A 13,143-nucleotide genomic window follows, 5' to 3' on the forward strand; every position below is an offset into this window, starting at 1 on the left:
CACAAGGGGGCAACAGAGAGTAACTCAAGACTGCTTAAATATAACACAAAATGGAAAATAAACGGAAGATCAATAAAAAAGAATGACATAGATACGCAAAAGTCCAAAAGGAGAGAACCATCATACTTCCACTTCCTTGCCATTAGGAAAAATATAAACTGCATGGTTTAAAGCATGGAGAAAAAGTAGTGGCTTAAGAAAATGTTTGGAAAAGTACCTTACTTAAATTATCTTTATAAATAAGAAGAAAGAATCTTTCTATTTGCATTAACTATTGTTTGTTTGTGTTGATGTATAATTTACTCCAAAAAGGCTCATCTCTAAATGTGTTTTGCCTGCTCTACAGAGAAAAGAGCTTGGTGTGGTGGTGTATGACTGCAAACCTCTGGCCTTGGACCTGCACAAAGTTTTCAGTCTCTACTGGGGGCTTGAGCATAAAACCTTCATGCCAAACTTTTGGTCCAAGCGCCTGTTTCCCTTCTTTAACAGGGACAGACCTGGAAACCTCACAATAAACAGCACACAATTTGAAACCTACATCTCTGTAAGTAATAGTGATAGTTTCAGTTTGTTTTTCTTATCAGATTCACTAAGTGAGATGATGTATCTTAGAAGTGAGTCTTTTGATTTGACAGTAATAGATTTTTTTTATGACCAACTTTGACCAAAGTATGTAAGTATTATTTTTGCCATTCTTAATTTACTATATATTCACCTTCATAAGTTTTAAATAGGCTAGTTTTCTTTCACACTGCATTTATTCACAAATTTTCCACAATCTATATATTCTCAATATCAAACATCAGCATTTCTGCTTATAATGTTACAGCATATTACAGAATATAAAACCAAATAATATTTTTGGTGCAGTATTCTGCTTTTGGGGACTGTCATTCTTAGAGGATTAAAAAAAAACTTTTCTCTCACTTTTTCCCTCCCATTTTTTTTTCTAGAAAACATACACATGCATAAATAGGCTGAAACAAGTGTAAACATCAAATTAAACTGGTCATAGTTCATTGGTATGATATTTGCATCATTAACCTTGACAGATATTCTGCCCATCATCAAGATTCTTGCTCTAGTCTCTGTGGAAATAAACTATTTACACCATGTGTAGATGTCTTCTTCACAGTGCAGCACATAGTCAGCAGTTGTGTAGTCCTTGTCTAACAGTAGCAACACATCCTAACTGTATTTGTATTCTCCTTCTCCACTGTTGACAGAGCTCGCTTTTCATCCCCAAAGATCGCAGCAGTGATCTAGAAGCAATCTCTAGAGTCATCCAGCAGGCCCGCCATTTCATATACATCTCCATTATTGATTACCTGCCCCTCATCAGCATGCAAAGGTTAGAGCATCTCCAGTGTTTTGGCAAGCATTAACCATTAACAGTTAAGATGCATTGCTTTGATTCAAGCGATTTATTATTGTCTGTGCTTCGCTGTCTGTCTGGCTCCATGCCTTTGGATTTCATTGCCTGTGCCAAGATACTGGTCTGGTATCGACGGGCTTTTAAGAGAGGCACTGATCTTGAGGAAGGTCCGCATACGACTGCTGATAAGTTGCAGGGAAGAAACTCATCCTCTGACTTTTAACTTCATCTGGTCCCTGAAGAGCCTTTGCTTGGAGGAGGACAACTGTTCATTGGAGGCTGTGAGTTCAACACCATTCTGTAGTATTTCCAGCTCCTGCATATGCATTATATCAATGCTTACTGTGTAATTGTGTGCCTTTGTTTGTGTGTGTAGAAGTTCTTCAGCTTCCAGAGGGATGGCAGCCTCAGCGGAATAAATCACAACAGGTTTATGGTTACAGACAGAGGACTTTATATAGGTGAGCTCATCAGCAGATTTTGAAACAGCTGTTGGTGTAACTCTGACAAAAAAAAAAAAAAAAAAATCTGATTTCTTCAGGGCAATCACACATCTCCAAAGTAAAACAAACAAGCATATCTAATAATGCCCTTTAGAGTTAGTGACCCATTGATTAACTTTTTTTTCTGCGGTTTTCTGACAGTTGATGTCAGTTGATGAATGACCCGCTATGTCACTGAAGGGTAACATACCGAGTCAGGATGCAGCAAAACCCAGCTAATGATACACAGTTTATTGCAAAATTACCTATTATTCTGAACAGGAGTGTATCAAAAGCAGCAGGTATATTACAAAGTAGTGCCAGGATTTGATGTTGTATAAATCATTCTATTCCCCCATCTTTTGACTGTCTGAACACCAGTTCCTATTTTAAACATTATCATAAATGCCATGATAACATGTGTTGGTAACAACCATTTTTAATTCTAGATACAACTTAGTTTTTAAATGAAGCTCTAGCGAAAGTTCAATTGAAGAAACTCTGACTTACCTCACATCATCAGAAGCCGATCCGTCTCCGAAGTGAGCCAATCAGCTTTGAACTACTCCACCACGAAGCCCAATCAGCGTCCTGCTTCCACTTTATAAACTCCCTCAAATCTCACCACAGCCGCTATCCTGCAATCGCAATGTCGGATTTCGATCCAGACGACAATTCACCCACCTCCATCCCCTTCTCCGCCATCGCAGCTCATCGTCCTCCATGACACGACTTCACCTCAACCTCGTCAGAGAGTATTAATCCCAGTTGTCACCATCCCTCGTCTCATCGCATTGGTCCGGCAGAAGACCACCATGTTGAGCCCGGTTCTGCCAGAGGTTTCTTCCCAAAGGGGAGTTTTTCCTCTCCACTGTCGCTTCATGCTTGCTCATCATGGACACTTCACGGTACCTGCATCACCGAGCAGGACCTCTATATCCCGAGTCTGAGTGAAGCCCCGGCGTCAGCTCCCTCAGTCTTCTAGTCCCACAATTCTGCTCAGCAGATCACCTTGTCAACCAGCTCGGATTAAACCACCACCAGTTTCAGGCCCGGGGGGAACATCCCTATTCACATTCATCTACTCATGCATGTTAAAGCATAATTCAGCATGAATGTTCCTGCCGAGGTCTGAGCGCCAAAGACTATACTTTCTTATCAATAAATTCTTCTAATTATCTTTTCTCTCTGTGTGAGTTTTTCAGATTGAAATGACATTTTATACCCTTGGCAAAAACCATGAAGGAAAACATAATGCAAAGTTATGATGCATCAACAAAGTTTTTTTTTTTTTTTTTTTAAACAGGGGTCCGCATCATAAAGCAGGCTTACTGAAAACTCTAAGTTGTGTAAAACTGCAAACAGGGAAACTCGGACTTTTCTGGTTCACAAAGAGTTTCCTCAACCTCTGTTTCAGTCACCATAGTAACATTCTCCTCAGAGCTAATATGGTTGGTAGGTTTTCCTCGGTAAACCCTGAGTCTCCTCTGTCTCCTCTCTCCTTACAGCCAATCACGTTGTTTTATTTCCTGATTTAGTCAGATATTTGTCGTAGTTTTGTGCATTAAAAACTATTTATATCTATATCATTCACTAGGTTAATTAGGTACGTTAAACACAAAAATTGCATGTCCATACAATTTGGCGAGGACATTATTAAAGAATTATTGGCACTTTTTCCAAAAGAATTAAATATTTATAGGGAGAAGATTCTACAACCCAGTTGACCAGGCATGAGATTACTTGTTTTTGGTTTGTTTAATATGAGCAAGATGCGGATCATTTTATTTATTTATATTTACAGTAATTAAAGAACTACTGAAATTATTTTCAGATTACACATACATAGATTCATTAATTTCACAGATGAAAAGGAATTACTTTAGGGTTAGGATTGATAACAACCTAATGAGCCTACTTGCACAATCTGAAGCCATTCTATTGGACTGATTGCTGCTTATAACGGCCATTTTTCTGCAAACAGCCCCTTTACTGTGTAAAAGAAGACTATATAAAATGTTGTTCTATATATTAGAACAACATTTTTATTCTTCAAAATGAATAGATGCATTGCTCTACTACCATTCAATAAATAATCCCGTAATGTTTTTATGATAAGGAGTAGGATAATGCAAGCCGTTTTGATATGCACTAGTTTTACTAGTGACTAAAGTGACCGAAATAAATGCAGATCATATTAACACCACAATATTCTTTATTATCCCATTTAACTCGCTCTGAGTAAGTAGTGCTTAAGCATCAACCTTTGTACCGTCAATAAGACAAATGATTATGGTAGTTTTATCCAATCAGATGGTCGATTGATAATAATACTTTTCTATGCTTTTAGTCCAGGTGAAATAAATTTGTTTACAAAATGTTGCCCTCTTCAATGCACATATGAACTTTGTTTTTCACATTATATGTAGGCTAAATAGATCTTAACCAAAATAATATCTTACATTTTACTTCATTGTAAATACATCCTAACTGAAAAATAACCATCTAAATATTTGAATCTAATTTCTCTGGTCTTTTTTTTTTTTGTCAGGCAACCTTGACTGGGTGGGGGAAGAGTTCACCCATAATGCAGGAGCGGGCCTTGTCATCAGTCATCCAGGAAATGTCGCAGAGAAGAACTTCACTGTGGTGGAGCAGTTACAGGCTGTATTTGAGCGGGACTGGTTTTCACGTTACGCCAACACTCTACAGACTAATAAAATTCCTGTTTGCAGCAAACAACATATCAACAAATCTGTGCTGTCTAAATCCAGCCACAGAAACTATGGACCATTGCCTAGCAGGCAGTATGACAACGGTCCTACACCACTAAGAAACCATCACAAAGCTGATGGAGTCACACAGGACAAAATAACACACCACGAAGATGGGCTTAGAAAAATGATTTCCCAAAGCTTGGCTAATGAGCAGCGGCCATTTACAAACAACCACCAAGAGAGACCTGCAGACATAAAGAATGACCCCGATGACCAACGCCAACATGTAAAGGTTTGGAAGCATAACATTTCAGAGGATCCACCCAGTAGGTGGGCTGAGAGCAGCGGATTCAGAGAGATGCTCAATGGATCTTTGTGATGTGCCAACCTGATTCTGCAACTTAACTTTTGTAGCCCTTTAATATAGTTATTTTTAGGTAAATAAGACCTTTTAAGGTTTAAGTAATGTCCAGGAGTCTGTTTCATGAAGCGGGTTTACTGAAAACGAATTATTCTAAACCTGATATATGGGAAATTCTGAGTTTTCCGTTTCACAAAGACGGCATTTAGTTTGGTTTTTGTCATAGTTTTGTGCATAAAAAAATTAATTAGTTCTGTTATACACATTAGGTTTTAAAAACAAACTTTACATGTCTGTTTGGCGAGGATCTTATTAAAGAATGATCAGCATTTTTTCACAGAGAATTAAATATTTATAGGGAGAGGATTCCACATCTCAGTTGACAGGATATGAGATTTATTCTTCTTGGTTTTGTTATTTTGAGCAACATGCGGATCATTTTATTTTTATTTATTTATTTTACAGTACATGAAGAACTGCTGAAATTATTTTCAGATTAAACATAAATAGATTAATTAATTCCGCGGACAGAAGAGGAACTAGTTTAGGGTTAGGATTAAGATTCACTCATTGGTAACAACCTACTGAGTCTACAGGCACAATCTGATGCCATTCTATGTAAATGATAACCACAAATATGGACCATTTATTTGGATGACAACATCAGAAATTGCTGGAAGCAGCAACTTAGTACTTGCTATGTAATAGAAGACAGAATTAAACTGAAGAGGAACCCCATGAGACTATGACCAGGTTCCTTCTATTAAAACGTTTTTAGACTTCATCCTCACTGCTACCGGATGAATTCACCTAAATAGATACATTGATCCACTACCATTCAAGAAATAAACCGGTGGTGTTATCATGGTCACAGCGGGCTATGGCAAGCGGTTATACTGAATATGCATTACTGATATCTGAAAAAACATGTTTTCCTTGTCAAAATTACTGTTTCAAACAAAATGACATTCTTCAGATCTAGAATAAACATTCTGGATATCTAGAAATTAATTTCAGATCTCCATATTCCTATTGTTACTGTCTTCATTTGTATGTTTTTTTTTACTATGAAGAAATGTTTTTCAGATATAAATATATTTTCAGTCAAGCTGATAAATGTATACTGATCTATAGGTAGCACAACAGAGAGGAGAGTGCTTTTAATAAATGTAAAAACGACCTGCCATATCAGACTTCATATAAACTTCCGAATTAACTCGAGCAACAATCTTCCCCTTCGTCATCTTCCTCTTCTTTGCAGCTGTAGCGCTGTTTCTCTGTCTTTTAAACACATTCTCCATTTTTTTTTTATTTCTTCACTCTTTGAATGGGGGTTCCATTGATGATGGCTTTTCAATCTTGTTACGCATGTATTAAACTCTGAGTGGACCTGCTTGAGTAGATTGGCCTAATTCATAGCAGCCATAGTGAAACTGAAAACTCAGAGTTCCCGACCTTAGGCTAGATCAATTTAGGCTTGTCAATTTAAATCTGAGTTTGCTGAACCTGCTTCATGAGACAGACCCCAGTTAGCAAATATCCCAGGAAGGAAACTCTTGGAAGGAATAAAACCTCCCATGGCAGCATGGACATTTCCAGGGCTGCTAAATAAACAAAAAAAATAAAATACAAAGCATCAGGTTAGTTTTGGCACTGGACTGTTGTACAAACAAAAACATACTTATCTGCAACATATTTCACCAAATTTCAGCCAAACGTTGTATGTGAATTTTAACTGATTGCCCGAATATTGTATGTAACATAAAATGTTTTTGGCAGTCATACCTTATTGCCCTTTAAAAGGGGGGAAAGACCTGCATGCTTATGCATAGACAGGAAGAGGTGCAGAATGTGCAGCTATAATAGCTACATTGAAATAGTAGCTCTTCAAATTAACTGAAACTTTATTACAATTGCCTTTTTGTGGAAAAAAAATATGTTAATTTTGTTAACCTCTAGTAACTATTCCAGAGTAGGCATTTCTAGCTTTAAAAAAATGTCATATTCAGTTTCCTTAATTAAAAAAGGATGCTAATGTGGCTCTTTCTGCAAAATGTGTTTGGTCCTCATAGAAACAAATACAAAAAAATTATCTAAAAACATCCAAAATCCAATATGGTTCAACAACTTGAAAGATACTTCCAACTTTTCTTCTTTTCATGAAATTGAATGCATCAAATTTACTTATTCTATCAGTAGCAAAACTAGTTTAAATAAGGTAGCTGTACATTGGTAAATGTGTTTTCCTGTTGCATTGCTACTGCTAGAGAACTTTCTGTACTTTTTCCACTGGGAGAAGTATTTTTTTTCCCCAGTCTGGATATTGGGCTTTTATTCTGAAGGGCTTCTAAAAAACTAAAAGTTACTTTCTTTGTATTCCTAAATCCAAACTAAGCAAGGCAACTCAGTTCATACGCTTTAACTCTTTCTAAATAAAACACTGTATATATCTACACAGTAGTTGGAAGGGGGGCACCTGGATCTCTGCTGTAAACCAAATCAATGCAATGAATTTTTAACCAAGCTGAGAGCTGATGTAGCTGCTATGGACCCTAAAGGACATGTTGGACTGTTACGTCACCCCCTGAACCTAACAGGCATTCCCTTTAATGTAGGCAATGCTAAACCTAGGCCGTAGATTATTTTTTGGAAGGAAAAGCTTTTCCTTCAATAAAACCTTGTAGTAAATGTCATCTTGCATCTTAAATGTTAGCATGTGGCTTGTGTTAACATAAACCTAACCATGTTTTTGGTGTTAATAATTCTTTCTAAGGCCTTTTCTTCCACTAAAGATCATTGATCAAGCCAACGGATGACATCTGCTAAAACTGTTGTTACATGCTGTTGTTTAGGCGAGTGTTGGCCTAGTGGTTATCCCCACAGCCTCCACTCTGAATTCCTGAGCGAAACACTTAACCCCACACTGCTCCCTGGGGGCCACACCATGGCAGCCCAGTGCTCCCCAAGGGGTTGGGTCAAAATAAGTGAATTTCCCCATTGTAGGACAATGAAGGGATTAACATGTTGTCTTGGTCACTGTTAAAAGTAAATCATCTGTAATAAAGGATTTTCAGTTTGATGAGACAAAGTTAGAAAGCACAAAAGCAAATAAAATAGACATAAAGTGTTCCATACACAGATATTTATAGTACATTATAAAAGTAATTACTTCCCTTTGAACTTTTTCATATTCTTGTACATTAAAACTACTAACAGTTTTTTTGTTTTGCTTTATGAGTGAAGACTTAGGAGTGAAGACTTTTGTACATTCTCTACAAAATAGCTTCAGCTCATTCAGATGACATGAAGATGTCTTCAAATATATACTTTGATCAGTTCCCCTGATTCTCCTTCTGTACTATCTTTAAACTATTCAAACACATTCTTTCAAAAGCTCTGGCTGTATATTTGGTGTCTTTCTCCTTCTGAAAACAGAACCTCCATCTCCAACTCCAGTCTTTTGTCTCATTGTCCTTTATTTAACTCCATTCTCATCCTACCATCAGCTCTAACCAGGTTTCATCACCACTGAAGAAAAGCATATTGCTGTTAGCATCATGTATCACGTTGGTGATCACCATTGTTTATTTTTTTATTTTCTTTTGCTGTTATTCCATCACTCTTTCTGTCAAATGCTTGTAGTGTGTACAAATAATAGTCATTCCCTTTGCAGCTGCTCTGGACTTACTGTGGGGCATTTGATTCTCTTTTTTGTGAAGTGGTTGCTTTCTGACATTACATTTAGGTCATAACAATAAGTTTTGGTCATTTCTGAATAGAGCCCTTTCTTCTCTATGTTTGCTCTGTCCTCTATGTTGCTTTTCTTCTTATAGTTAATGCCTTAGTATAGCTTCTATATTTATACAGAGATAATATACACCAAAGTGGACTAATAAGGTTGCTTCTGAAGGCAGTTAGCTGCACTTGCTTGATTGTTTCAAAATAAAAGGAGCTGGGTACATCAGCTCATGATGGTTGTAGGGTGTCTGTGGCACAGTGAGATGAGGAGATACAAGGCAATCAGAAGCTTCTAATGTGGAAGTGTCCTGCAGTAAGATGTTAAATCCCAAATTACCTATTGATCTGTGCATTGATGGGTGAATGTGACTTGTGGTGTTAAAGTGCTATGAATAGTTAGTACTACAAGGAAATGGATGATAAGATCAGTCCATTTGAGTAAAAACTTTTGAAAACGCTTTTAATAGTTTGTGTTACTCTATCACATTAGCTCCTAATAAAATGTGCAGGAGAGACAGGCAAAAGTCCAAGAGGTGTGAATATTTTTACAAGGAACTGTATAAAGCATGGTAGCTGGGTCAACTGCACTTCAAACTTTTTTTATTATTTACATTTATTAACATTTTTGTTTTTCTTCTCTATTTTGCCTAAAAATATTGAACTATATATTTGTCAAGCAATTAATTAGTGGCTTTATCCTTATCAAACCTTCAGTCACACGACTTTTAAGAAGAAAAATATTTTAAGGGAACATTTTTTAACCGAACAGACACCACATATCATGCCAAATCACTGATCTAAGTGGAAGATCAAAGAAACGTGCCAAAAAACTTAGCTTGACAAAATATCTTCTGCCATCTAGTGGATATTATAAGAAAAAACATCAACTTTGCATCGATACAAAAAACTCAATATCTAGTAGTGACAGTGGTCTCAAGGTTCCTACAGGTTAATATGTGTTATTTCACATGAAATATATAAACTGTAATGTCAAACAAATATATCAGTGACCGACTGAACTGGAAATGTTTTGACACCTGTTATCTACTGTTGTTAGATTTAACCAGATTTAAAGATGTTCATGTTCTTCCCCTCTTGTCTAATGCACTCTGTCACCACACTGTCATTGGTAAGAATCGATTACCAACTGCCTGTGACCTGTGTTGGTTAAAAATGCTGCTAATATACTCTGCAAATGTCATTTGGTGGCTTAATACTTGCTAGTCTGTTTCCCTCTTAGCAGGGACCACTGTATATGCATGACACTGAAGCTTGTTTTTTATACACAGAAAAACTGAAACCGAACAGTCCACATGTCAAAGTTTGAATTCAGAAATTTCTTGCAGATGCATTTAAGACCAATCAAAGTAAAATCAGGAGGAGTCCTATCTCTGCATCACCTGCTGGAAGCTATTTGGACGGATACAATTTTTGGGAAACTAAATTTAGATGTCAGATGTTTTTTGAGGAGCTGCAAATTTCAGCGGAATGCAAAAAAGGACTTGTATTTCCTTGCTAAAGCTTTCATGTTACCTATATTTACTCTGTTGACATGTGTCAGCATGATAATTGCATGCACTGCCTTTATGAACTTTGCACAGTAAGCTATAAACCTTTATAGAAATGAAACTAAAAGGGAAGTCTTGTAAACCTTTAAAGCTACACAAGGAATGTATATTTATTAAATATTATGCCGATGCATACTACTGGTACTTGGATTGTTTAGTTTTTACTCTTAATAAAACAAATATCCTACTGATCTTTGTGACTCGTGTTTGTTTAGTTTGTTTATTGACACATCATTACTGAGCATGGGTGCTTGTTCCAACAAAACTGTTACTCAATCTGTTTATTGAGATGCGATTAATATATTTTAAGCTTTTAACAAATACATCAAATCTACACGAAATCACGAAGGAGGTTACATGGTGTCTATGTTTTTTGGCAAGAGTTGTATATTTTACATTTAATTTATGGAAAAAAAACATGCCCAAAACTGATTAAAGTTTAGATCCATTCAACCAGCCTTCATCTATACATGCTCATTCTTTCAGAGTCAAAGGGGATCTGCTTCTTACTTCAATGGGTAAGGTACGCCTAAACCTGTCAGGACATCACAGGTCAAACACCCAACCGTGCACTCAAACAGAACCTGCAGGCGCTTACCAATTAACATAACAGCCATGCTTTTGGAATGGAAGAAGCCAGAGTGCCCAGAGAGAACCAGCATGTGCATGAGGACACAATGCAGACTCAATGAAGAGTACACCCTGAACAGGATTTGAAACATGGACCTTCTTGCTGCAAGAAATATGTTCACCGTGCAAGCACAGTGATATGTTAGTTTACATTCCAATCCCTTAATGTCAATTTATATCTTTTGGGTTTTTTTAACAGCTTATCTAGTAACTTTGGAGACTGTAAGTGTTACTTTCCTACTTGTCAACAATATGGGACCTGTAGACCAGCCATTAAATACATTTCCAAGGCATTGTAAAAAGAAAAAATAAGAATGGTAACCTACATCTAACACTAGCTAATGCTCAGTTGGGAACTTATGTTAAAAAAATCAGTATAAAGATGCATTTTGGTTTGTTTCACAGCATACAGCAATGGAAAAGCTAATCAGCGAAAACAAATCAATTAAAAACTGAAACTTAATTGCAAAACTACATTCAATTTAAGACTTCTTCCATCTTAAAGGCAAAACTTTAACAGTGATAAAGTTTTGCAGAAGGGAGGTTGATCACCTGAGTCCTTTTATTCTCATTAGATATAGATTATTTTTCTCTGCTTTGTGTGCCTATGATTACAAAATGCACTCTACTTTATGTATGTAGTTATAATTCCTCAGCTCTGCATGTTTTTCTCCAGTACACTGAATTTTTAAGCTATCTTTTTGGAGAATCCAAAAAAAAACTGAAGTTTGTACTACCTTTGCTATCTAATGATGAGTCGGTCGTGGTCGAGTTGTCTCTTTGAACTGGCTCTTTCACAGAAACAAACAAATCATTATTTTCTCTCTATGAGTGAGTCCCTCTGTGGATGTTTAGCTACACCTAAATGGTGCTTTTGGAAGAAGTTTGCTGCCATCTACTGTCATGCCTAGCTTCTATGGTTTTTATACTTAATCGTACCTTAATCGATGTTCTGCTTTTGCTATACATATGAAATGTATCATTCCTAATGTATTAAATAAGATAATATCACCTGACATATCACCTGATATTGAAAACTGGGAATACACACAGCTTGTTTCTGCTGGGGCTTTCTCCCTCAGTGCTGTAGCATACAGGAAAATGTAACATTTTTTTTTAGCAGGATGTAAAGTTCTGATCATATATTTAATCAAAATATAAGCTTTCAGTGCTCAGCTGGACGCTTACGTCAATGTTTGTAAAAGCAAGAGGCTTAAAGATCCAGTGTTCTACTTTTATTAGAGTAGAATGAAATTAGTTTATGAGTGCTGTAACTTCTTTAGTATCAGCCTGGATTCTACGATTATCTAAGAAAAAAGACACGAGGTTCGAAGGATCTTCTTCATTTTTACTCAAACTATCTCATCATTATGGTATGGAGCCCGTAAAGGGACACTGAAATAATAAAAAAAGAGATTCCAAAACAAAAACATTAAAAACAATCCACTGGACTTTGTTTTCAAGTTTGAAGACATTTCGCTTCCCCTCCAGGAAGCTTTTTCAATTAAAAATGTCAGGAATAGCGTTGAATTCGAGGTTTTATACAGTAGCCCAACAAAGCCTTGTTTTTGTTTTGAAAACATGCAAATTGAAACGAACGGAAGGGTCCACCCCTTTGGAATTGGAGTAGTAGGGTTTTTTTGTTAGCCTGCAATGCCCCATACCTGTCTAAGTGTCTGAAAGGGGGTCCTTAAAGGGGATTCTTGGCCTGGCTGAATAGGTGAGGTCCTCCGCTCTCCTGTAGAGAGGCTGGAGCTGCGGTGATAGCAGGAAGGGATTAACTCAATTACTGCATTGTAGTCCACCCCCTCTGTTTAAGATTGGTTTTTCTTTCTTAACATAGAGAGAGAAAAAGAAAACATTTTGAAAATATATAATGCATTTAGATAACTCGCGGGATTTTTCATAATATTTCGGACTTGCTGAGTTAACTGAAACAAAAATATGACATAACTGAGCTATATTTCCACTTTGTTGCTTACCCAACGTCCGATGAAGTTTTACGTTTTCTTTAGCTGTTTTTTCTCCATTTTATCTTTTTTATTTTGTTGTTTTCTGTTAAGTTAATGCTACATAACTGGGCTTAGTTAATCAACAAGTCACTGACCAATGCTGGGGGTTGGAATTGCGTTGCAGCTTTTCTAATTGTGCTCAAGCTGCGCTCTCCATGGTGCTGAATGCCTAATCGCGTGTATTTTTCCCACAAATTAAGTTGTAATTGTAGGAGCTTTTTCTCCATTTTCAGTTTTCGACCAGTCAATCAATCAGTCAG

General features: G+C 36.7%; 1 protein-coding gene across 2 annotated transcripts in view; it reads left to right on the forward strand.

Moving 5' to 3' along the window:
* LOC119790230 (inactive phospholipase D5-like) overlaps positions 1-5,203 on the forward strand; it is a 92,798-nt gene extending 87,595 nt beyond the window's left edge. Inside the window, exons 6-10 of one of the 2 annotated variants that reach the window (XM_038295683.1) lie at positions 347-544; positions 1,227-1,351; positions 1,491-1,656; positions 1,752-1,836; positions 4,409-5,203. In XM_038295683.1, the coding sequence (XP_038151611.1) occupies positions 347-544; positions 1,227-1,351; positions 1,491-1,656; positions 1,752-1,836; positions 4,409-4,953 (1,119 nt within the window). In that variant the 3' untranslated portion in view covers positions 4,954-5,203. The remainder of the gene's footprint in view (positions 1-346; positions 545-1,226; positions 1,352-1,490; positions 1,657-1,751; positions 1,837-4,408) is intronic. The other variant, XM_038295684.1, reaches the window with a different exon arrangement.
* Positions 5,204-13,143: the final 7,940 nt, after the last annotated feature.

The sequence above is a fragment of the Cyprinodon tularosa genome, unplaced genomic scaffold (genome assembly GCF_016077235.1).
Source record: "Cyprinodon tularosa strain WSP-4 unplaced genomic scaffold, ASM1607723v1 ctg359, whole genome shotgun sequence".
Lineage (NCBI taxonomy): Eukaryota > Metazoa > Chordata > Actinopteri > Cyprinodontiformes > Cyprinodontidae > Cyprinodon > Cyprinodon tularosa.